The sequence below is a fragment of the Abrus precatorius genome, unplaced genomic scaffold, assembly GCF_003935025.1.
Source record: "Abrus precatorius isolate BTA unplaced genomic scaffold, Abrus_2018 Scaffold9, whole genome shotgun sequence".
Classification (NCBI taxonomy): domain Eukaryota; kingdom Viridiplantae; phylum Streptophyta; class Magnoliopsida; order Fabales; family Fabaceae; genus Abrus; species Abrus precatorius.
Genome location: NW_020874439.1, coordinates 18,888,221 through 18,913,289, shown reverse-complemented (window position 1 = coordinate 18,913,289; position 25,069 = coordinate 18,888,221). Strand labels below are relative to the sequence as shown.

The window sequence follows — 25,069 nt, the reverse complement described above, 5'->3', positions numbered from 1 at the left end:
TAATGAAATTATAAATAAATTTTTATACATGAATTAATATGCAAGTTATTTTATCTACAGCGGCTAAATTATAAAAAAAGAGAGTCTTATACAGAAAATAAAAGATTATTTATCTTTTTTAATTTTTTTATCTCATTATAAATTATAAATTGAACTGGCTAAAGTGTATGATTTAAAAGTACCATGTGTTTGATACACTTTTCATTGTAAGAGTCAATTAAGTTGACAAATTTTGAAAACTGGTTAAATTAAAATTATATAATACATATAGACCGAAATATATATTAAGGAAAAAATGCAACTTTCGTGTAAGATACTAGAGCATATTGTGATAAAAAAATATTTACACAGATTAAATTTAACAATGACATATATATAGTATACAGATTGAAAGAGACTAATAATATACTATGAACATACTTCTAATAAAATGTATAAGAATCTCTTTTAATTATTATTAATTTGATATTGATTCAATTACAGTTGAATCATTGAATTTTAAGTTAATAATTTTTTTATCGATTCAATAATTAATTTAATTTTAAAAAATTACCTTTGGCGCATGTAGAAGGTTAAAAGATAAAATAAAATAAAATCAATAAGTCAAATATCTAATAAACTTTTGCCCCACCACCGTGAAATGGAATCTTACGAAAATATGCCCTGATGGTTTTGGTACTTCAAGCTAATCAATTTGCCGGCCACTTTGAATGGAGTCGATTTATGACCAAAGACATATATGGAACATATATATTTAGGGAGTAGGGTTTTTTAATATACAAAAGATGTATTAAATGAAAATGTTTTTAATTTGATGTTAAGATGAATAATTTTTAATTATTTAACTTATTTTCGTTTATTATGATTAAAATGTAAATTTAGTTATGTGATATTTTAAAGTAATCATATGACTATTTAAAAAAATTAATTTTGACCATTCATATATGTATATGGTCAATATTTTTCTCTTTCTCACTTCTCACATAGCAAATATATTTAATGTAAGAGATTTTAAAGTGAGAATAAAACAGAAAATTTAACAATTCCATCTTATAATGAACGGTTAAAATTAAATATTAAGTTTTTTTATATTTGAAATAATTATGTGTGTCTATAACTTGATGTATTTAAAAGAATTTTTTATTTAATAATTAAATTAGTAAAATTTAATATAAAAAATGTTTACAATAAGTGAATATAATATAATATAGTTTATAGTAAGTGCATAATAGCGATACGATATCGTAATGTAAACATATTAAATGTAACAAATGTAAAAAAGAAGAAAGAAAAAAGAAAAAAGAAAAAATAAAGAAAATTAGGACGAAGAGGAGGAGGAATAAAGAAAATTTACTTTTATTTATAATCAATATAAAACAATAAAGAAGAAAATAGAGAAAAATAGGAAAACATAGAAAAGAAGTAATATCAATAATCAGCATTAAAAATAGAGTTAAAAGGAAAAGAAAATACAGAAAAACATAGGAGAACATAAGAAGAGGAAGAAAGATGCATAGGGGATAGAGAACAGAGAGAGGAAGAAAGTACTTGGAGAAGAAAGTATTAACGAAAGAACAAAAATCACAAATACGAGGAACCACAGAAACAAAGAGGAGGCACATAAGAGTGTATTTGTAAATTATGATATTAGTAATTCAAATTTCTAATGTACAAGTTAAGAATTAAAGTGGGCCAAATTTAGTTATTGTACAATTATGTGAAATTATAATCCTAATTCCAAATAGATATCCAAGTATGATAATTAAAATTTTGAAGCCCAATTCCAATTCCAATGTCGAATTCCATACTGAATTTTGTACACCAAATGAGCACTTAGAGAATTCAAAACCAATTTTGTGTAATAACATTAGTTTTAGGTTAAGAGTGTATTTGTATAACTATTTATTTAAGTATTTTTTTTTTATATAAAATGATGATGAATGTCTTATTTTGATAAGTTTATTTATTGAAAGTATACGATATTTAAAAAAAAAATAAAATTTTACAATTGAAAGTATAACAATTGAAAAGGAAAACAATTATATAAGTTTAGGGTAGATATGAGAAATGAGTTTGTATACTATTAAGGAGGAGAAATAAGAAAGAATTAAAATAAAAAAAAAAGAAATTGAATAAAACTTTTACGACAATATTTCAAAAGAGGATTACCTGACTTTATTCGATCTCTTGTCTTTGATTTTTCTCTTTAAACTTTTATAAGTAAATTTGAATTGCAGCTACTTTATTTATCGTTAAACTTTATATTGGAAATACAAAACAAATTCTTGAACTTCTTCAAAAATAAAGATGAGAGTGAGTTTAAGAGAATATAATATGGTTTCACGTGAATAAACAATTACATTCTTTCTTAACTTTAAAAAGAATTATGTTAAACAAAGAACTATCTTAAGTATATAAAAAATTGATATTCTCTATTTGCAAAATTTATTAAGAATTAATTTTTTAAATATTCAAATTTTTAAAACGTGCTATAGGAGGCCATTTTGCTAACTTATTTCAGTTACTTAATATACTAACTCATACTAACCTTCACCTAAAATTAATAAATAATTCATCGCTTTATTTTATTTTAACGTATAATATATTTTTAAATGTAAATGAATATACAATTTTAAATAACATAACTATAAATTATATGAAATTTAATACACATAATTAGATAATTCAATAGTTGCATTGATCAATATTATATTATATAAAAAGTTATTAAGTAATGTAACTATTAAAATTTATTTTATATATATATATATAGAGAGAGTGTAAGTCTGTGTCAATGGATCATATCATATATATATATATATATATATATATATATATTTCAAAACGTGATATTTATTAAATTTTAGAGTATTATGTCTTTTAAATCCGTTATACATAAAACAAATTGTTAAATTAACTATTATAATAAATAACTTTTAAATAATTATTTGATCAAATGGTGGAGGAACACAGCACTGGTGCATTACTCCTCCGAAGGATTAGTTTATACCTTATTTTATTTATCTCCCGTAATAAAAGAATTGAGGCAAATAAAACTCTATTTATGAGAATTAGTGCTTGACTCTATTTGGGCTCATGAATCACGACGACATTAAAAAAATTGTATGGACATTCAAAGAACGATGCTGAGTTATTGTCCTATATTAATGCACATCGAGTATTAAATGTTAGATGTGATGTGGCATTTCAAAATACTCAAGGATGCATGAAATATTTTGCAGGTGATCTTGTCGATGTCTTTGTTGTGTCTCTTAGTGTATCAATGTCCTGAGTAAACAATGGTCCCATTTTTAGATTAATTTAAAAGCCCGTATTTGAACATGTGGCGTGCACTATGGAGTGACCTTGGCATGTTTTGCATTTGCATGGATAATGAAAGTGACGCGCAATCCACCCGTCTCTTTTACACGAACCACCACCCATTCTAGCTATATAGCACTCATCTCTCACCCTTTTGTGGGACTCTGGGCTTTTTGCTTTTTACTGTTAAATATAATTTTATTATTTTATTTTAAAACACATTCACCTTTTAATTAATCATGTTAATGAATAGATCAAAATTAAAAATTCACAAAAATATAAGAATTAAAATAAAAATAGTGTCAAAATTATAATAAAAATATCTCATAAAACATAGGAGTTAAAAAATATTTTTAAGCTTTTATTAATAATTTTTTAAAAATGTCTAGAATGTTTTTATTAAATATTCTCTAAGATTGCATAAATCTGTCATTTCAATATTTGAAATATTTTTTATACAAATTTTTGACTTGATAAAAATAATATTTATTTCTACTTTGTTTTTTATGTTTTAATAAAAGAGCTAAAATAAATGACAGTACTTAATTAAAGATTGGTGAAAGAATTTTGAAATTTTAAAGATTAATATACTTGACCTATACCTTATTTAGAGTTAATTTACAAGTTTATTTCTTTTATATGGGTTTCATTTGATCTACGTATCTTGAAAAGTGTAACAATAGTCACTAAAATTAATGTATTTAACTGATATTTACAATAATAACTAAACTTAAGTTATTCGTACATTTTATAAATATTTTTAATTTAAAATTAGATGAAGAAAAATAATTATTATTAATAAATATGCTATTATATTATATAAAACTAAATTTAATAGTAATTTTTTTAAAAAAATTGAGGATAAAGTTATAAAAATAAATCATTAAACCAGACACATTAATTTATTTTATATAGTGTGTCAAAATTCATAATTTAAAACTATAATTTAAACTTGTATTAATTAAGCTTATACTAATATCAAAATTTATTTTATCTACAAGAGAAAAATACCGTCACTGTGATATAGAGTCTCAAAATTTTAAATTATATCAAATTAAACTTTAAACTAAACAATGGCTAAGCCATTGGATCACACTTCTTACTAGGTTTAAGACAAGAAGAAACCTTACATAATGGTGATTTAAGTTTTGAATTAGTCAAACGTTATTTATAAAAGTATAAAAATTTAATTTTTAATAAAATAATACTAATATTTTTAAATAACTATTCAATACATAACATACTCACTCAAAATCATCCTTTTAAAATAATAAAAGATTTTGATGGTTATAAACAAATCAAATATTCTTTTTCTAGATTGTTTTTAATAAAGTGAAACATTATGCAATTAGATCGTCGTTATCTCTTTTCTTCACTTATTTTTTCACTCAATATTGATCTAACAGTATAATCATGTTTTAGTTGAGTAATAAAAATTGTCATTAAAATACTAAAAATAGTCTTAAGTATAGGAGACAGAAGAATAATAATGTTTATTAACTTTAATAAGGGAAAAAAATGCTAATGAAGGTAAAAGGAATAATAACAGATAAATAAAAATTGAAAAAAATAATACAAAAGAAGACGAAAAAAAAAACAAGAAAGAGCAACGAGGGTCAAGAAGAAAGTGTGGATTTCCACATTATTTCACGTTAAGTCTCTCTTACAGGTTGTACACTCTTCTAAAATAATATACTGAAAAATAAATGTAATTGTATTAAAAGATATACAAGATAAGCTTAATGATAAGTAATAAATAAATAAAAAATAAGAAAGATCTTATTTAAAATAATTAAAGAATTGAATTGTTTCATGTTTGGCGTTGGTTTTATCTTTAAGTTCTTTAAATAATTTCTATTTATAGCCTTCATTATTTTTCTAGTTGTGATCCATACATTTAATTCAAAAATACAACATACATTATAACAAATATCTATGCAAAAGGCTGTTTTGTTTCTGAGTAAGTGTATAGTTTTGTTTATCTATTCCTGTAGCAGGTATCATTCTCAACTTGTTGGCCATATCACCTTTTATTTCTGAAGTTCCATCTTTTTATATTTAATTTGAGAAACTTAGCATAATTTTAAGGGATTTTTTTTTTATATATTTTGACTTGAAAAATAGTCTCGCATCTTCTTATAATAGTTTACCGCTTAACTTTTTTAAAGTTTAATTTAGTTTAATCTAAATAATAAAATTAATTTAAATTTTTAAAAATATTTAATTAATTAAATAAGTTATATTTAAATTTTAAAAAAATTATTCAGATAGAGTAACTTATTTAAAATATATAAAATTCATAATAATATATTAAATAATTTATATAAATTATATTATATTAAATAAATTATATTTTAAAATAAATAAAATTTTGAATTAAAAGTCTCAATCCTTTTTGTTATAGTTGGAAAGTGTCCTTCCTGCATACCATATGAGAGAATGCATTGTTTGCTAAATTTTTTTGTTTGCTTAATTTGTGTGGTACGCATAATATTGATATATATTTGTATTTGTTGTATGTCTAATGATTTATATATTTAAATCAAATACGTGATTTGAAAGTAATAAATAAAAATATGAAATTTTATAACAAATATTTAAAGTGTTAAACTATTTTTATGATTTATTTTAATATAGCTTTATGACCTTTAAGTCATAACTATTTATATGGTTTGGTAGCTCATTTATTAAGAAAATTAATAGTTTATTAAATATTTTATTATGAAGTAGGCCATTAAAAAGATTAATAAGGTAAATTAGACTTTTAAAAAAATTAGACTAAATTTAATAAAAAAACTTATGAAAAAGAATAGGTTATGTTTTAAAATTATTAAAGAGGCTCAGGCCTACATATATAAATTCTAACCTAACTTAGCCTATTTTTATCTCTACTTAAAAGACTATTTTCTTATCACATCATTTTTTAATAACAAAAGGGACTAACAAGGCCCAACAACAATAAAGGAACCTACAGAACCCTACTCGGATACCTAAAGCATCCAAAGTTAAGAATGACCTAGGAGGAAGAGAAGTCTTATTAAAATGAACACAACTCAACCCTTTCTTAATACCAATTTTGGCAAGCTTATCAGTACTTTAACTAATTCCTTACAAGTGTAGCTAAGTCTAATGAAATTGATACTCTTAAGTATATTTCTAATACTACTAATAAAAAAAAAATAAAGGATGAGAAATAATCGGAACAAATAAGACTAAAGATAATGCATCTTTAGAATCACCCTAAACCTAAATAAGTTGAATAACCTTCTAAATAACTGATTGTATTCTAAAAAATAACTCCCGAAGCTCAGCAACAGGGGGAGCTATATTCCAAATTGCTATAGAAACCAACAACTAGATTCTCATGATGATCACGAATTAATCCCTCACATCTAGCAATTCCAAAAAATAGGAAACAACTTCATCCACATTAAGCTTCAGTTAATTAATAAGTGGGGGATGCTATCTAACTTGATACTGATCATGAAGAGAATCTACAACAAAATTGAAACCATCCCAGTAACACAAATTGAAGGACTCAAAATCACATAAATTTTTTTGAGTAATCACTTTTACATTCTGAAAGATAACATTTCTTTCTCTCCATAAATTCTAAATAACAATACCAAATAACCTACTCCGCTTCTAGAAATTATTACGATTGTTTTCCTTCTACATCTCTACCACTCATTGAACAAACAAATGTTATATATCCTTGCAATCAAACCATTTGATGAGAGAGTATTTTCATCATTTGAGGTTTTTTCAAATATTTCAAATTTTGTTATTAGCTAACTTTTTTTTTATATATATATATTAAACGAGGCAGAACACCCAACAAAAACAAGAGTAGGCTATAGGCCTAGGCCACAAAGACCCTAAAGAGTCTAGTATGAGGAAAAGCTCCAAAGAAGAGGGAGTTTTACTAAAAACAACGGAAGGCAATCCAAAATCAAAACCTATTTTAACTAAATAATTGGCACTCTAGTTTGTCTCTCTCAAAACATGATGAAATCTAACAAACTTTATATATCTTATAAGCTCCCTAATCTTGCTAATGACAAAATAAAAATGATAATTATAGTTTTGAACATTAACAACAAGGAAAATAACATTCTTGGAATTGCATTCAATCCAAATAAGTTGGATGCTGCTATCAATGACCAACCAAAGACCCCAATAGATCCCCCATAACTCAGCTACATTAGGGTGACAATGCTCTAAAGCTTTGTAGAACCTAGCAACAAAGCCTCCAGCCCTATTCTGGATCAACCCACCACAACTAGCCAGGTTTAGGAAGAAGAGACAGATCTGTCAGTGTTAAGTTTGAGTTAATTTTCAAGAGGGCTGCCAATTCACCATGTGCTACAATCCCCAAGCAAAATCCAAACTCCTTTGAATACTCCTGCAGCAATAAAAAAAGTAGTCAACATCAACAAAGATTTTATGTAACAACCCTTCATTATTAATAGGGTTATTATGAAAAATGCAACAATTCCTATTTTTCCAAAGGTTCCAGGTCTTCATCCCAAAAATTAAATCCCAATTAGGATACAAAGAATATTTTTTTTTGGATAAATTAAAACTCAACCAATTAGATAAACGAAGGCTGAAAATTTGAGACCACTTATCAGGGGTCAGAATCTGGTTCCAAATATTGTTGGCTGTCCAACAATCCCTAAGAATATGAATTACAGTTTCAGGGGCCTTCATACATCTTGAGCATAAAGAGGAAGCAGCCATTTTACAGTGGTACCTTTCCTCATTAGAGAGGAGCTTTCCATGGACAATTTTCCATAAAAGGTAGAAATCCTAGGAGACCTTTCCAATTACAAAGCTTATTAAAAATTTTGTATGCAGCACATTATTATGACGAATACCAGAAACTAAGCTATATGTAGATTTAAGTGAAAAAGTTCCATTACTAACTAATTTCCAATAAATTTGATCATGACCACTATTAAAGGCAGGAGGGTGAATCTGATCGATGAGATCACAAATATGTCTTAGAAGTAGGGTGCTAATCTTGTTCCAATCCCAAATTTTAATTTTTGCTATTTATTAAAATTTTTGGATATCCATCATCTTATCACTAAAAATTATTACTCATTAAATTATAACAATCTTAATTAAAACCTTAAATGTTTTAGAATTATATCTCCAATTTTATTATGTAATTTTAATTTTTAATATATAAAGTTTAAGAGATAAAAATGTATAAAGAAGGTTAGTAAAAACACTACTTAATAGAATAAATAAGATGATTTTTAATTTGATAAAAAGATAATTTTTTTTAAAAGTTATAAAAAAATTATTAAAAAGAATTTTGTCATATATAAATATTAGAGAATTTAACTTTTAATTGAGTTTAATAACATTGTGTGATTTAAATACCTGACTTCATCTAACAAGATCAAACCTCATTGTTGTTATTTTAATATACATGAACATTTTGACAAAAAAAAATATACTACAAACAATTTTGATACTTAAATTCGTAATTTTTTTTGAAATACACCAAAGTTTAATACTTATCCTCTTATTGTTAATTTTTTAAAAATTTATTTATGATAATTGTTTTTGTAAGTACTTGTATGAGTAGTATCATGTAACAAATTTTTTAGTCTCAATAAAATATATTACATTTAAAATTAATCATTAAAAAAGTTTGTAAAAATTTAGTTTCTAAAAAATTAAGTGACTACAAAATTTAGTCTCTATCTTTAACAAGGTAACGAGAGATATAATTTTAAAATTTTTAATTTTATTCTGATTAAACAATGATATACTCAATATTAGGTTGAATCTCTATTAACTCAATGCAAAAATTGTAGATAAAGACTAATTATTTACTTGATTAATTTATTATAAACTAAATCTTAATAAAATTTATTTAGAGGTCAATATAAATATAATTAATTTTATAGAGATCAAAAGTTTTATTTTAGTATTTATTTATTTTTTCACTTTTAAATATTATAGATTGACTAAAGTAAAAATATATCATCTGTTAAATACATGGTAACACTAAATTAAAACTTTATAAGTCAACTCCGTTCTTAACATAACTAATTTTTTTGTGTTTAATTTGTTAGAAACTAAATATCAATAATTTGTTTTAAGATCTAATTTCAAATATAATAACTGTTATAAGAATAAAATCTTGTTATAAAGAAAAATGGCTAAGATTAACTTTTACACGAATGGAAAACATTAACGTTAATATTTAAAATTGTGTTTAAACATAATTAATTTTTAGTGATATTAAAAGAACAACAATCAAATAAAAGTCTTTTAAATATAAAAATTAATTTATAAAACAATGTCACCTATGAAAGTTAATAAAAAAATAGAAAAAACCCAAGCAGCATCTGAAAAGTTGATAAAAGTTACACCTATGAAAAAGGTGGCTCCAACTCACGTTATCCTTTTCCATTTCCATTTCCATTTCCATTTCCATAGCTACTTTTTACCCCCATCCCCTCGCACCAGCAAAAAGCTGGAAGTGAAATCTGGGAACAAAAGGAAAACATACAATTTACAAAAAGGTTTTGCTCCACAAAGTTAAAAAATAATAAATGCTTATTAAAATGTTAAAATATATTAAAAATTACAAAAGTAAGTATATTTTTAACAAATTATTCTATTTTTATACTTTAACAATTGCTATTTTAAGATACTGATTGATATTTATCTTTTATAAAATTGGTGAAAATAATTATTGTTTCTTAAATGCGGAAAGAGAAAGTAATATAAGAAAGTTGGATAGAGATAGAGAGGTATCAGGGATACACGTCCTGTGGCGTCGTTTGTGTATAAATAGCGGAGAGAGAGCCACACTTGTCTCCATTTAACACAGAGCTTACTCAGTGTTTGTGCCAATATATCATTATTCATTAGCATAACAGCACTTTCACAGTTTCACTCACTGTTTAGTAGGGTTTTTCTTTATCCCCTTTTTTTCTTTCTTCTTCTCTTCGCCACTTCCACGCTCCCATTCCGTTTCGCAAAGGAGCAACAGAGAACGATTCAGTTATAGAGAGAGAAACTTGGCGAGGAGAGAGATAGAGAGAACGATCATGGACGCTCCCGCGGTGCATTTGGCCTTGGCAGCGCTCGTCGGAGCATCCGTCGTCGCCGTGTCGGCGTACTATATGCACCGCAAGACTCTCGCGCAGCTGCTCGAGTTCGCGCGCACCGTCGAGAGGAAGAGGGAGAAGGATGGCGGCGCCTCCGACGGTGAATCGCCGCCGCCGCATTTGAAGAAGCGCCGCGGCGGCTCGAGGAGAAGAGGCAACGGTGGGTACCGGCGCGGCTCGGCGTCTTTGCCGGACGTCACGGCGATCTCCGGTGTGTTCGACGGGGATGAGAAGCGGAACGGGCCGGTGCATGTTGAAGGGATTCCGGCAGGGTTGCCGCGGCTTCATACGCTCCGTGAAGGTATCGTGCTGAAACTTTTCACCGGAGTGATGATCTCGGGTTTAATCAAGGATTGTTTATGTGAATTTTTCTTTTGATTGTTTTATTGAGATTGCTTTTGTTAGAGCAGTGAGTTGAGCTACAATCTGGCAGCTATCTGGTGTTGAATCGTGTTCGGTAGTGTTTTGACCTTTGATGATCGGTTTTTGCTGCTTGGATTGTGTACAATGTGTAGGCTTTCTATTTAAGGAGTGTGGAGTTCTTCCTTTCGTGGTGTAATTGGAGAAATTGAAGTCAATTTCAAATGAATTGGAAGGAATTGATTCCCTTGTTATTTGTTGATCGTGTATCCTATAATTGATACAGTTTTTGGTTGTTTCAGTTCTGTAATGTATATGACTGACAGAAAAGTTCACAGGACAGGGGAAAGGATTATCTAAATCATTAATTTTGATTAATGTGTTATTTGATTTATAAAACAGAGTTTAGTAGGGAAGCAAATAAATTAAGGAGTCAGAATATTACTGGCTGTAGATAAGTCTCCTAACAATTTAGACATCTGAAGTTTAAAGACCCGAACTGCTTGACCTATTTTCAACTCTAGTTGTCCGGAATTTATTTATGAATCTTTTTGTGCTTTTAAAGAATTTTACCTGTTGGAGAGTTTGAGCTAGCATGGACCTCTACGGATATGATATGATTTAACATCCAAACTTATAATTGTTCAGTAAAGCGTAAAAAAGTATGAGGTGCAGCAGGTTCCAGTGAATAAAACAGAAGTCAAATGGAAAATGAAAATTAAAGAGAGAAGGAAGGACAAGGGAAATAAACTGAAGCATTGGAATGATTAACAGACTGAAAAATCTTATTCCCCTTGAATAATTTCACAGTGGGTCAATCTTCTTTGACCATATTCCTCCGATAAACCAGCAAGGATTTCAACTATACATTTTTGGAAGATCATCCTTTTCTTTACTGCTATATTTGTTTTCTTCAATTGTTGCTGATATGCCTTTGCGATGTGCCCAGAATTAAGATATCCTTCACATTCTTTCCTGTTTTTAACTGTGGAATGGTTCTAGGGTAAATCTTGTGGTAAAATCAACATGTTTTTGTATTATACTACACATCTTTTTGACTCTCTACCTGTACTAGTACAAGAACTCTCCATTGATAATGTTCATCTTAATTTTTTTCCCCATACTAAGATATGTTTCTGACAGGAAAATCTGCACAATCTGGTTCCTTTAAGAGAAGTCTTTTAAAACCAACTTCTCCCAAGTCTCCAGTTGCAAGTGCTAGTGCCTTTGAGAGTGTAGAAGGATCAGACGATGAAGATAATCTGATAGACAAAACTAAACTGGATACTGCATATCTGCACACAAATGGAAATGTTGTAAGTGTATTTGATATTCTACATATATAAAAAAAAATTACTGTTGAAATGACAAGTAGCTTTCTCTGTCTCTCTTTCCGTCCTTTCTTAATGCTTCCTTGCCCTGGCTTTGGACTTAATCTAGCTTTTTCCCGTTAGACTTTTGCTATGCTTCAATCATAAAAGGATGCAGTGTTCTATATTCACTAAAGTAAAAAGTTTAAATGATCTCTGATGTTGAATTTGAAATTATTTGTATGCAGGGGCCAGAAGGTAAAAATCCATATGAGACTTTACCTAATCATGTTAATGCTAATGGAGAGCAGATGGCGATTGCTGCTTCAAGTATGATCCGTTCTCATAGTGTTTCTGGTGACCTGCATGGTGTGCAGCCTGACCCAATAGCAGCTGACATTTTGAGGAAAGGGCCAGAGCAAGAAACTTTTACAAGATTGAATATTACTCCTATTGGTATGAACTATGAAATGTTGCTCATTCTCTTGAGTAAAAATAAATTGCTTTTAATGTATTTTCTCAGCATGCATGGAATCCATCACCTTCAAACACTGTTTGGATGACAATAATTGCAATTCTAGATAATCATATAGCAAACTTAATTATATTTTCTGTTTAGAGGCTCCGTCACCGGATGAAGTTGATGCTTACATAGTTCTTCAAGAATGCCTCGAAATGAGAAAAAGATATGTATTTAGAGAAGCAGTTGCTCCATGGGAAAAAGAAGTTATATCTGATCCTAGTACTCCCAAACCTAACCCAGAGCCATTCTTTTACAGCCCTGAAGGGAAGTCTGATGTGAGTTTTTTCTCGCACCTATGAATACTTGGATCTTCCTACTTTATATCCTGCTGTGATTAAATTAATATTTCTGTTGTGCTACAGCATTACTTTGAAATGCAAGATGGGGTTATTCATGTATATCCAGATAGAGACTGTAAGTGACAAAGGAGTTTGTTATTAGTAAACTTGGTAATTTTATCATTCAAGGTGGGATTCTTATGTTCATTTGCCTGATACTTGCAGCCAAAGAAGAGCTTTTTCCTGTTGCTGATGCAACTACCTTTTTCACTGATCTTCATCAGATACTTCGAGTCATAGCAGCGGGAAATATCAGAACTTTATGCCATCATCGGCTTAATCTTCTAGAACAAGTAAATACATGTCTAATTTAGTGAATATTTAAGCTGCAGCCTATGCTTGTATTTTGACTTTCAATTACATATATTACATATAAGAATCAAGTGGTTGTTTGACAATTTGTTCAGAAATTCAATCTTCATTTGATGCTGAATGCGGATAGAGAATTTCTTGCTCAGAAAAGTGCACCACATCGGGACTTCTATAATGTTAGAAAAGTTGATACACATGTCCACCATTCAGCATGCATGAATCAGAAGCACCTTTTAAGATTCATAAAGTCAAAGTTGAGGAAAGAGCCTGATGAGGTGATGTTTTGGATCTCTTTGTTGCTGTGCTGTACCATACTGAGCAGTAACCCTTTACGTCCTCTCAATGTTGTGATTCAACTGTATAGCAGAAGAGATAAGCCACAAATTAGGCTTTTTTTAGTCATTTAAATTTGGGCATGTTTTAATGAGTATTGAATGTAGTAGTTTAGTTTAGATTATAGTATTGCAACCTGTGAATGAATTAGGAAATGTTACTAGTATGCTTAAAATGATTGGTCCACTGTCGTCACTTGCAGAAGTATATATCATTTGAATTATGCTATTTTCTCTTTTTAATTGTAGATTTATGTGAATTATATTTTATGAAGCTGATGTGCATTGCTTACCATATCATGTACGCTTTTAACTTCTCAGGTTGTAATATTTCGAGATGGGACATATCTGACCTTGAAAGAGGTTTTTGAGAGTTTGGATTTAACCGGGTAACAAATTTTTGTAATTTCTGTTATAATTATAATTGAAATTGGCTAGCAGTAAGTTTCCGTAATTAATCTTGTTTTTAACTCTTCTTTAACAGATATGATCTCAATGTTGACCTTTTGGATGTACACGCAGACAAGAGTACATTTCATCGCTTTGACAAGTTCAATCTTAAATACAATCCTTGTGGTCAAAGTAGGCTTAGGGAGATATTTCTGAAGCAGGATAATCTCATTCAAGGTAACTTATTTTGGGTTATAACACACTCAAAGTTCTATCACCCCTATGTCTTTACTTTTATACACATTCAATTTGGTTCCTACACTTGACATTGTTTTTCATTTTAATCCATGTATGTTATTTTGGTCCCTCCATATAAAAACTCTACATTTTGATCCCTACTTGACATATTGTTTTTTTGTTTACATGACATATCATATTTTTAGTGGTTGGCTCTTGCATGAAAATACATTAATTCCATTATTACTTTAATAAATGGTGGGAGGACAATTTGTAATTTCTTTTTATGTAAGAATCAAAATATAAAAATTTTCATAGAGGGACTAAAAGAAAAAGGAAGTCAGGTAGAGGGACTAAAATTATAATTTGAATGTTAATATATATAGCTTATTCTTGTAGGAGGGTGACATTGCTTGAAATATGTAGTATGTATGTATATATATGTTTGAATTTTAGAATTTCAAACTGTCATGTTCAGCTTTGAAAGCAGTTTTATATTGCTTTTAAGATATTGCAACCTGTGGATTAATAAAGTAGTGGGAGAAGCAAAAATGGGAAGACTTGGAATGAAATACTTCTAATTATTATCAAATTGTTATATTGCTTGAGTTTATAATTTGTGTTAGTTGTCTTCAATTTCTAAGCATCACGACTTACATGTGCTATTACTATTTTATTGCATTGAATAGGACGTTTTCTTGGTGAGCTGACAAAGCAAGTGTTTTCTGATCTTGCTGCCAGTAAATATCAGGTGCATTCCTAAATCCTGGCATGCATTTTTTTCTAACATGTCAGTTATGTATAACAGTCTGAGAGTTCTCTTGGCAGGCTAGTCTCTTGATAATTAATTCTAAAGTACTGCCCTAGGGTCAGAGTGTGCTCTTTTGACTTAAATATCATATATTCTTTGAATGTAGGAATTCAATATTATGTATAATAATCAATGGTGTCTCAAATATTTACATTGGATGTTTATTTATATATGCAAAACAACCAAACACCCACATGAACTATCCTCATTCTAAGTTAGGATAAAGCAATTCAAAATAGAATAAAATCCTTGAATAAAATTCAACAACATTGAATCCCTAATTGAAAACTGTGACTACAAAATTAAAAACCCTTAATGAAATAACAAATATATTGTTTAATCTACATTTTCCCTCAATGAGAAGAACTTTCATTCACAAAGTCAAGACAAAAAGATTCAATGAGGGTTGAATCCAGTTAATGAAATTATGAAAATCATCCTCCGGGTTTGATGTAGTATATGAAACAGACATCTGTTGACTTTGTGAAGTTTTGACAAAATGGAGAGGAAGAGTTGCCATCATCTTCATATTTGACAATGCAGGGGCTCTAGCAACTTTGGGAAATTAAGAAGATTTGAGACTTGAAACAACTGAGAGACAATTAGGGCGGTTGAAATGTGCCCCAGTCTTGTGTCCTCCATATTTGAAATTGAATTTAAGTCATTACCAAACAAATTTAGTTGCAACTGTTTCAATAATTGGTGATTGTTTTGCTTTGGGTTTAAATGCACTAGACTTGGATTTAACTAAAATAGGTAAGACCCAATAGCTCTAACATAAAACTATTTAAACAAGTATGTTGGGTGAAGGTTGAAATGTTTTCTTACCATCACATAATCACCCACATTAAAACTGAGCCCTACAATGCATGTTAGCATTTAGGAAGATCATGAACCTAGGAATAAAGGTCAGTGTGCTAATGTAATGCTGACTGGGTGTTGATGTGGCAGTGGTGTACCCCTTACTAATGTTGTAGTGTGCGGCTAATGGATACTATGGTACTGACACATAGATGATGTCACGTAATTGTGTCTAGGCAACAATATGTGTGGATGTATGGTCCATATGCAAGAATAATAATATAGGGGCGTGCCCTGTGTGCAGGCTTTGATGGCCCTGGAAATATTGGTCTTGACAGATTGAGCAATGCTGTAATAATGATGTTCAGAAGTGTGAGAAACTATGTTGGCTAATGTGTTTCAGAGTTTAGTCTGGTGATGTGTTATAGTGTGGGACATTGGATTGGAATTGTCAAATCCTGATGCCGAGTTTGATAATGGCCTGAAAATGCAAAATCTGAGAATTGGGAAAAACACGGAAACCTAGATGCTGATGAAGGGTGATAGCAGTATCAAATTTTGGCTCTGAATAACAAATTTGATGTATAGGACAATCCAAGCGTGCTCTTCTTGGTAGGGTGCTGTCTAGTGCTCCTTTCGGATGAAGTGCTCTTCTGACTAAAAATTTAGAAGATACTATCTGAATGAAAGAAATTCAACATCATATAATAATCAAAGCATATGAAGTTTCAAGACACTTGGTTATTATATTGAGAAAAGATCTATTTATATTTTCTTTTTGATTGATATTGGTGAAAAAGATTTCTTAAGGCTCAGCATTTGTGTTCATTACACTTGCTATGATTTTCCTGGTTAGATTCAGAAGCATTATAGTGTAGGTAGGGAGGTTTATATTTATAGAAGCTCTTATGTTTATGTTTATATAAGCTATTATTAATGCTTTTCAACCTTTGTAGTAGTAACCAATTAAGGCATTATTTCCTTTTTTCTGCTTTTGGATGTAGAAGCTGTATAATTTGGTATTTGTAATAGTTTCCCATTTTGCCACCTAATGTACAATTCTCGGTTGTTGACAATAATTTGCCATTTCTTGATTGTTATTTTTGATTGCTTATCCACTCCTAGATGTTTGTTAACTTATGTCTCTCTGTATCCAATTTATTCACAGATGGCTGAATATAGAATATCAATATATGGTAGGAAGCAAAGTGAGTGGGACCAACTAGCAAGTTGGATAGTGAATAATGATTTGTACAGCGAGAATGTTGTTTGGTTGATTCAGGTATTCTTTAGTTTTTGTTTAGATCACAGATATTTCTCATATTGATATAGCAACGATTTTTAATATTTCTTAGTTTTCTTCCATAAATCAGTACTCTGAAGTCTCATCAGTTGTCAATTTAACATTTTTCAGCTTCATATTATAAGAAGCTAAACATGGCTCCAATTCTGCAAATAATTGTCTTGATCTTCCTCTTGAGACTGCTAAATTTCTTTTCTTTTAGAATTTTGGGGAACTTTTTCATTTATGGCTTAGTTTGCTCATAAAATTTACAGTGTTAGCAATTGATGGTAGTTCTTATAAAATCTGTTTTGCAGCTTCCACGATTGTACAATGTATACAAAGAAATGGGAATTGTGACATCATTCCAGAACATGCTTGATAATATTTTTATTCCACTTTTTGAGGTTACTGTTGACCCCGATTCACATCCTCAGCTGCACGTTTTCTTGAAACAGGTGTGTTATTCCTTTACATATACATTTTAAACACCCAGTTTCAGTCCTCCAATATGAAGTGTCATTTGTTTGGTCCTCATCATAAATATTTCGAAAATATCCTTGTCATTTTTTAAACTAAATTGACCATTGAAAAGGAACCAGTTTGATATTTTGATGTATATTCATCAATGGAGGACCCAACTGATGACACAATTTTTGGAGGACTGTAAGGGTACTGACTCTAATTTTTATATGCTGAAGGACTTCTGTCTTTAAAACTAGTCAGTTACCTTTGTTGAGTGCTGAAATGACTAAAACAATGCATTGCTGAAGTTGATTTTGCAGTTGCTTTGTTCCAGTACGATATAGTATTAAATCTCTAGATTTTTTTAGGTTGTTGGGTTGGATTTGGTGGATGATGAAAGCAAACCTGAAAGACGGCCAACAAAACACATGCCCACACCTGCACAGTGGACTAATGTATTCAATCCAGCGTATTCATACTATGTGTATTACTGTTATGCAAATCTTTACACATTAAACAAGGTATGTAGTTTTTCTCTAGAATATTTACATTTCTGTATCAATTTCTGGGTGCTAAGCTATTCACTCTTTAAAAAAAAAAAAAAAAAAACACCTTATTGATTATGGGAAAGAACTAACATTGGGTGGGTCTGTTCTTAATCTCTCGTAATAGTGTATATTGCATATTTCTCAAATCACAGTATACTAATATTAGCAGTCTCTTAATATAATCTTTTAGATATCCTTGTTTCTAGTGACCATAGAATACTTAAAATATGTAATCCAAGAATTTTCTGCATAACTTCATCACAAGTACTTGAATTTTTATGCTCTGTTTTGCACACCAAAGATAACAAAATATAAATATTTCTCAGCTTCGTGAATCAAAGGGAATGACAACAATCAAATTCCGTCCGCACGCTGGAGAGGTATTATTGAAATATATTTTCTGTCTATTTGTTAATTTATTGTGTGAGGAGACCTGATGCCTCTTATTGGCTTTAGGCTGGTGATATTGATCACCTTGCTGCAACCTTTCTCACGGCTCACAACATTGCACATGGAATCAATTTGAGAAAATCTCCTGTGCTTCAATATTTATATTATTTAGCCCAGGTATGGCCCTTTTTTCAACTGATGACTTGGTTGTGAACTTGTGATACCTACTGTAACTAATTTTAGTTGACTATCTTCTATTAGATTGGGCTGGCAATGTCTCCTTTGAGCAATAACTCACTATTCTTAGACTACCATCGGAATCCTTTTCCCATGTTCTTCTTACGGGGCTTGAATGTGTCACTTTCTACTGATGATCCACTCCAAATTCACTTAACAAAGGAACCATTGGTTGAAGAATATAGCATAGCTGCATCTGTGAGATATCCCTCTCTCTCTGTATGACATATAAACAGACAATGTGGTTTGTCAGAAGACTCAACATAATTCCATAATTCTTCCTTTATAGGTGTGGAAGTTGAGCTCATGTGATTTATGTGAGATTGCTCGTAATTCAGTTTATCAATCAGGTTTCTCACATGCTTTAAAGGTACATTATGTATCCTGAGTCTCTTGTGAATGAAATCCTCTATCCTCAAGGCATAATTGAGTATTTTATTCATATCCTGACATAAATTCAGTGCACATGGATAAAATATTTAATATGATTTTCTTATTGTACTGTACTGTATTCTTGTTGAGTGTTTATTAGTCAGGATTTTATATTCACATAATTTTGACACAATTATTTTGATGAAAGATTGATAAAATATTTTCTAGAACCTCCTATAAATTATTTATTTAAATCTAGGACAGAACATGGGATAGTGAACTCCATGTTAGCTGTGAAGTTTTTGAAACTTAAAAGTTTTATCTATATTTTTACCGGTAAAACTCCAATTTTTCCCGTCCAACTCTCCAGCTCAACAATGTGAAACAAGATCCCCAAACATTCTCAAGTGTGCATTTTAGTCCTTCTGTAAAAATTTCTGTCTAACATAAATGGAAATTACCATGCTGAAGTCATCTGACCATTTGTTGTGCCTAATTCTTCATGGGAATAATATAATTATGCTTTCCAAACTAGATTCTAGTGCACCTTGCTTTTTAAACTTAACAAAAGTGGCAATATTTGTTAATGTATGGAGGATTGAAGTGCATACTTTAGGAAGTTGAGGGAATGGGGGATTATATTGCATGTTTTTGAGTTTGAGGACCAGAATGCTCATGATCCTAAGTTGGAGAGTGTAAACTGAACTTTTTCTTTACTTTTTTTTAATGATTAAAATGAAATGATAGTTTGAATCCAAAGTCTGGGTTATTATATGAATCATCCATATTCTTCCTTAGTGTTTTGAGATAATATGAAATGATGTCATGTGATCATACGAGATGTTTATATAAATGCAAACCTCTTGCTATTTGAAAAAAATAGATGTGTTTTTAAATTGTTCTCAACTGATCAGTTTCTTGTTTTAGTCACATTGGATTGGTAAGGGGTACTACAAGAGTGGGCCAAATGGAAATGACATTCAGAGAACAAATGTTCCGCACATCCGGTTGGAATTCCGGGATACGGTATGGGTTTGTTTTTTGATTATGGCTAAATTATAATTTAACTTGTTCTAGCTGTTAATTTTTCATGCGATTCTGAATTTATTAATTATTCTTGATTTCTTTTCATGTGTGGTGGAAATATACTGCATAAACAAATTGGGATTGTTAAGGAATTAGAAATAATATTTATTACTTTCTATTAAATTATGTTAATACTTAAATCAGAAAGTGTAACTGCTTCTACTTTCTATTTAGAAGTTTTTCTGTCTGATTTGTTCTAATGCGTATGTTTACAAGACCTTTTTCTTGTCGATAAATTTGTATATAAAAAATGGTTTAAAATAAATTTTGGTCCCTGTAGTTTTTTTCCCGTGAGTTCAACATACTTAATACTTCTTTCCTTGTGTATCAGTCCTTATAGCTCCATGGTATTATTGAGGTTTTGGTCTCCCAAGGACTACCACCTCAATAACTATAGGGACCAATCTTTCTTGGAAAATATGATCCACTTTTGATTTATGGACACTATTAGGACTTAAGCCTGAATAAGTTACAGGTATTGGTTTGATACTCAACGTTTGGGACCAAAAACTACGTGAAAATATAGGAACAAATACAATATGTTATAGGGACCAAAACGTTTATTGGAGATCGGAAGGACAAAATTATTCTTTAAACCTGAAAGTATTTTCTTGATTATGTGATCGGTTGAAGGAGAATCACACTGTATGATTGTTGTCCTTACAGATTTGGAGAGAGGAGATGCAACAAGTTTATTTGGGCAAAGCCATAATTCCTGATGTGGTCGAGAAATAATTTGGCCAGAGGCATGTATTTCATACATGAACAAATGAAGGTTGTGAAATGTTCCATTTCCTTCTATCCTGTTCCGTTTCTTTTTTTTTTTTTTTTTTTCGAGGTTGCGTGGTGCAGGTTCTCTTGGTTTTCTTTTTAGAATTTGGTGATTCCTGACTTGCGTCAAAGTTAACTGAATCTGCTCACTTGTAGGTAGAAGGTAAATTCCTCAAATCCATCCTGCATCAGAGATATATACTAAGGCTGAAGACATCATAGCACTGGTTTGACGATATAAACCAGATACATAATATAGATAATCGGCAAGATCAGATCTTGAGCATCGAAAGGTTTATGGCTAGAAATCAACATAGCCCTGGGAAAATGTTTTCTTGTATTTTGGGCCTGGGTTAAAATTATTAGGGTTAGCAATAATTTCATGCATCAAGCAAATGATGATGCGCGTTGATGCTAGTAATATAAGATATGATATATCCTTTGAAGGGAGAGGGATTCTCCCTAAATTTTGATTCCCATTGTTTATCCATATATATAGTGCACTTCAGAGATGACAGACGGGGTGCCATATTAGTTTTGCCGTTCATATTCTAAGTGCATGTGTTTTGCGTTGAGGAAGCGTCTAATGTGCGTAAACACTACGAAGAGCGGGTTCTCAGAATTACACGTTGAGGTATAGTGTGGAAAGTATATTGTCTCAGCATTTTTGCATGTTTTTTTAATGATGTATTAATGATGCGTTAATGAAACTTCAATTAAATTATACTGATCCAAATCGGTAAACGTTTCATCCTTTTCTGGATGATGTATTTACACACCCATGCAATGAAAATGACGCACTTACCCCAAAATGTCGTAGGGTAGGATAAAATATTCCTCGGTCCGGTAAAGACCAACAGGAATTGAACAGTCTGTTGTAAATAAACTGTTAAAGAGGATCAGGAATGCAAAAACACCAAGTTGAAGATACTTCCTGAGATCAAACCCATAACAGTAAAGGCTAACCTCAACAATTTGGTATAATTTGCTCAGGTAAAGACTAAAGAAGTTTAGATTTTGTAGCACCAAGGCCGATTAAGCCCTAGGCAAATAACCCTCTTCCCCGAGGCGACTCATCATGATCATTCCATGGCGACTCGTACACTAACAAGAAAATTAAGACAAAAATTACATTAAGACAATTTAACAAAATATCATTTTGAGAATTTTTAAAAACATTTAAACTATAGTTATTATCTTAAAGTTACCTAAAATTCTAACTCGGAACTAATTTACTTCAAGGCGACGCTCACTTTATTACCCAAGCAAACTCCCTTCATCTGAATAAACTAGACCATAAAAGAGATTTTCGTCGACCATATATTCTTACTAATAAAGCAATATGTCAAGAAAATCAAAAGATCAAATTTATTTTACTATTTCGCAGAAGCAAGTTGCATTCAATTGCATTTATCAAAACATGGACACTAGAAAATTAAATTGGAGTTGCAACAAGTATAGCAACTATGTAAATCGTTTCTGCCACGATTGAAGTTAAAATATATAAGACGATTATATTCTAATATTAGACATAGTCATTACGCACTTACATATTACACGGAAATGGAGGCAAAACAAAGGGCATACACGTTCACGTTCTAGAAGGCTAGAGCCATGCCCCAGTACACAATCACTTCCATAAGAGACACCCATACAAAAACTCAAACCTAAAACTACCAACCTTAAAACACTAAACATTGACTCGTATGCTAGCTATTTATTTATTACACAGCACACAGTGACACTTTCCCTAACTACATATAACGTCATAAGCCATTCTTTCCTACTTCATGAAACATGGACAATACATATTTTAGCTAGCATAATATTAAGAACACACTACCCAGGTGGTACTAAACGGTGTGATATGATCACTGGTTCTGATTCTTACTACCAGTCCTGAACTTGGACTCATCGATGTCAACACCCTCCTCTTGAGCACGCTCTCCTCCTGATTTGTCCATTGTGCTCAACCCACCCTTGCGCCCCATCTCTTGATACCCTTCTGTTCCTAGCTGCTCCTTCCTTGTTTGGCCCCCTCTGCTCCTCCCTTTCACATATACACAATCACCAAAACAAACAAACCCCAGAATCCAAAGTCAAACAGTTATTGGCAAAGAAATACCAAAACAAAAATAAATTCTAAAAGAGCGACATGTATGAAAATGATTTATTTTCACGCTTCTAGAATGTATATATATCTTGGGAAATAAAAGAATATAATAAGATGATACTAAATATGACGAATAATAATGATGTAAAAATAAATGAAATAATGAAGTATAATAATAGTCTTACACAAATTATTTTGTTACAATTTTTATAATGTAAGAAATTTAGAAAAAAATCATAAAAAATGTATATGTTTATTTCTCAATAATAAATGAGGAAAAGAAATAAATACAACAAGTGGCAAATAATGATGAAAAGATACTAAAAAGAGACTCAATGATGTGTAAAATGAATGTAAAAAGTTTAAGTATGACCGTGTGAAAAAATTAAGGTTAATATTTTGTAGATTGATGATAACCTTCAGCAAGGTGTTCCTGAGCCTCAAGGCTCTTGCCACCAGTGCCACCAGGAACTACAGTCTCTCCATGCCTTGCCCTGTCGTCAAGTTCTTGTCGATTTTGTTGACGAGATGCCATGTTTCTCACACTTAACAGATTCTCTCTACACTTTGATGGATATGATGGTTATGTTAACTTGGTTTGTGCTCAAAGATATGTACAGCAACGGAGGGTTTGAGGCTTTATATAGAGAAAAGAAATGTGGCATATAATTAATGCTTCGTAATTCATATGCATGTAATATTATTAACCCCAATAGTAGAATTCAAGTATTTAAAAACAATAAAATTTTATCAAAAAATATATTTATATTAAAAATAATTTTTAATAAAATTTTACTATTTTTAATCATTTACATTCAACTTAAAGATTGAATTGAAATTAAAATATTATTATTATTAGAGGAAAAACTCAGAAGCTGACAACAGGTGAAAATGGAACAGTAGGAGTTGCCATGCATCGACACGTGTGACACAGACGCGGCTAAAGAAGAATGAAGACACGCAGGTGCTGTAACTCTCGAAATGACACGTACCAACTGTGTAGAGCACAGTGAACTCTCGCCATAGTTGCTCGGTTGCGGTTGTCTCTAGCGTTTATTTCACTAATCTTCAGGTGCTACTGCTACTGTAAATTAAACCAGTTTTTGCGTTGTTTATGCAATTGGGGTCCTTTTCTCATCGTTATTAATTATTGTAGAATAGATTATTCAGTTGGAACACTCTTAGGATAAGCATTCGGTTAATATTTAAGACATGTAACAAAGTTATGAGTCATAGTAAAAGCAGACATTTTGTTTTTGTCAATATTGATAAAGTGTCAACGATGGAGTATTTTACGCGAGAATGTTTTTTGTGAGATACATCTTATACTCATTTAAGTCATCAAAATCACAATCTTGAAATTTTGGTTAGCATTAAGCCAAAAGACGATCTTACCGACTTAAATTGACCTTCAAGTTTAAGAAGAAATCCAGGTTATATGGACTTTTCGTTCTCCTTGCAGAACTATCTATCTATATCCATATATAAAACGTAAATGATTTTTTTTTTCTCGATTTAGACATTCTAATCTATTTAATAAAAGCTTATAGTAATAAAGTAAGGAAACAAAATATTATTTATGAAAACTACAATGAGAAATTCTAATAAATCTAATCCTTAAACTTCATGAATTGAGCTCGGAAATCAGCAATAACAAGAGAGCAACCTTTATTACTAATTAAACTTTAAAATTGAGTTAGATAACACAAGAATAATTATAAATTTAGTCTCCTAAAGTGATACTTTATTTATTTATTGTTTTTAAAAGCATCATTATGTACAATTTAAGTCTGTCATTATTTATTTTTATTTTTAGTCTTTACCAAAGTTTGGTAATAAAGTGTGATAGAATTATTAATGTGACAAAATATTCATGTGATTAAGTGTCGCATATATATAGATTACCGAGTTCCTTACAAATGTTATTTTTT

The 25,069-nt window shown here is 30.3% G+C and overlaps 2 protein-coding genes across 2 annotated transcripts; one reads left to right on the top strand and one right to left on the bottom strand.

Moving 5' to 3' along the window:
• Positions 1-10,109: 10,109 nt before the first annotated feature.
• On the top strand, positions 10,110-21,684 carry LOC113849257 (AMP deaminase). Its single transcript, XM_027479025.1, has 20 exons — positions 10,110-10,761; positions 11,964-12,136; positions 12,379-12,586; positions 12,750-12,928; positions 13,016-13,067; positions 13,157-13,284; positions 13,399-13,578; positions 13,957-14,024; positions 14,120-14,262; positions 14,952-15,013; positions 17,043-17,156; positions 17,474-17,614; positions 17,990-18,142; positions 18,496-18,549; positions 18,626-18,736; positions 18,821-18,994; positions 19,086-19,166; positions 20,096-20,194; positions 20,921-21,029; positions 21,182-21,684. Exons 1-19 carry the CDS (start codon positions 10,401-10,403, stop codon positions 20,987-20,989), a joined length of 2,550 nt encoding a protein of 849 aa, XP_027334826.1. The 5' UTR covers positions 10,110-10,400; the 3' UTR covers positions 20,990-21,029; positions 21,182-21,684.
• Positions 21,685-22,896: 1,212 nt separating this feature from the next.
• LOC113850516 (protein SLE2) lies at positions 22,897-23,673 on the bottom strand. Its single transcript, XM_027481080.1, has 2 exons — positions 23,556-23,673; positions 22,897-23,075 (listed from the first exon to the last, which is right to left on the bottom strand). Exons 1-2 carry the CDS (start codon positions 23,671-23,673, stop codon positions 22,897-22,899), a joined length of 297 nt encoding a protein of 98 aa, XP_027336881.1.
• Between the last annotated feature and the right edge of the window lie 1,396 nt (positions 23,674-25,069).

Excerpts from the sequence above, each read along its gene's own strand:
- LOC113849257 (XM_027479025.1), top strand. The coding sequence starts at position 10,401 with ATGGACGCTCCCGCGGTGCATTTGGCCTTGGCAGCGCTCGTCGGAGCA. Across the intron at positions 17,157-17,473 it reads ATGTTGTTTGGTTGATTCAG|CTTCCACGATTGTACAATGT; the intron begins GTATTCTTTAGT and ends TCTGTTTTGCAG. Across the intron at positions 18,737-18,820 it reads ATTTATATTATTTAGCCCAG|ATTGGGCTGGCAATGTCTCC; the intron begins GTATGGCCCTTT and ends ATCTTCTATTAG.
- LOC113850516 (XM_027481080.1), bottom strand. The coding sequence starts at position 23,673 with ATGGCATCTCGTCAACAAAATCGACAAGAACTTGACGACAGGGCAAGG. Across the intron at positions 23,076-23,555 it reads TCAGGAACACCTTGCTGAAG|GGAGGAGCAGAGGGGGCCAA; the intron begins GTTATCATCAAT and ends TATATGTGAAAG.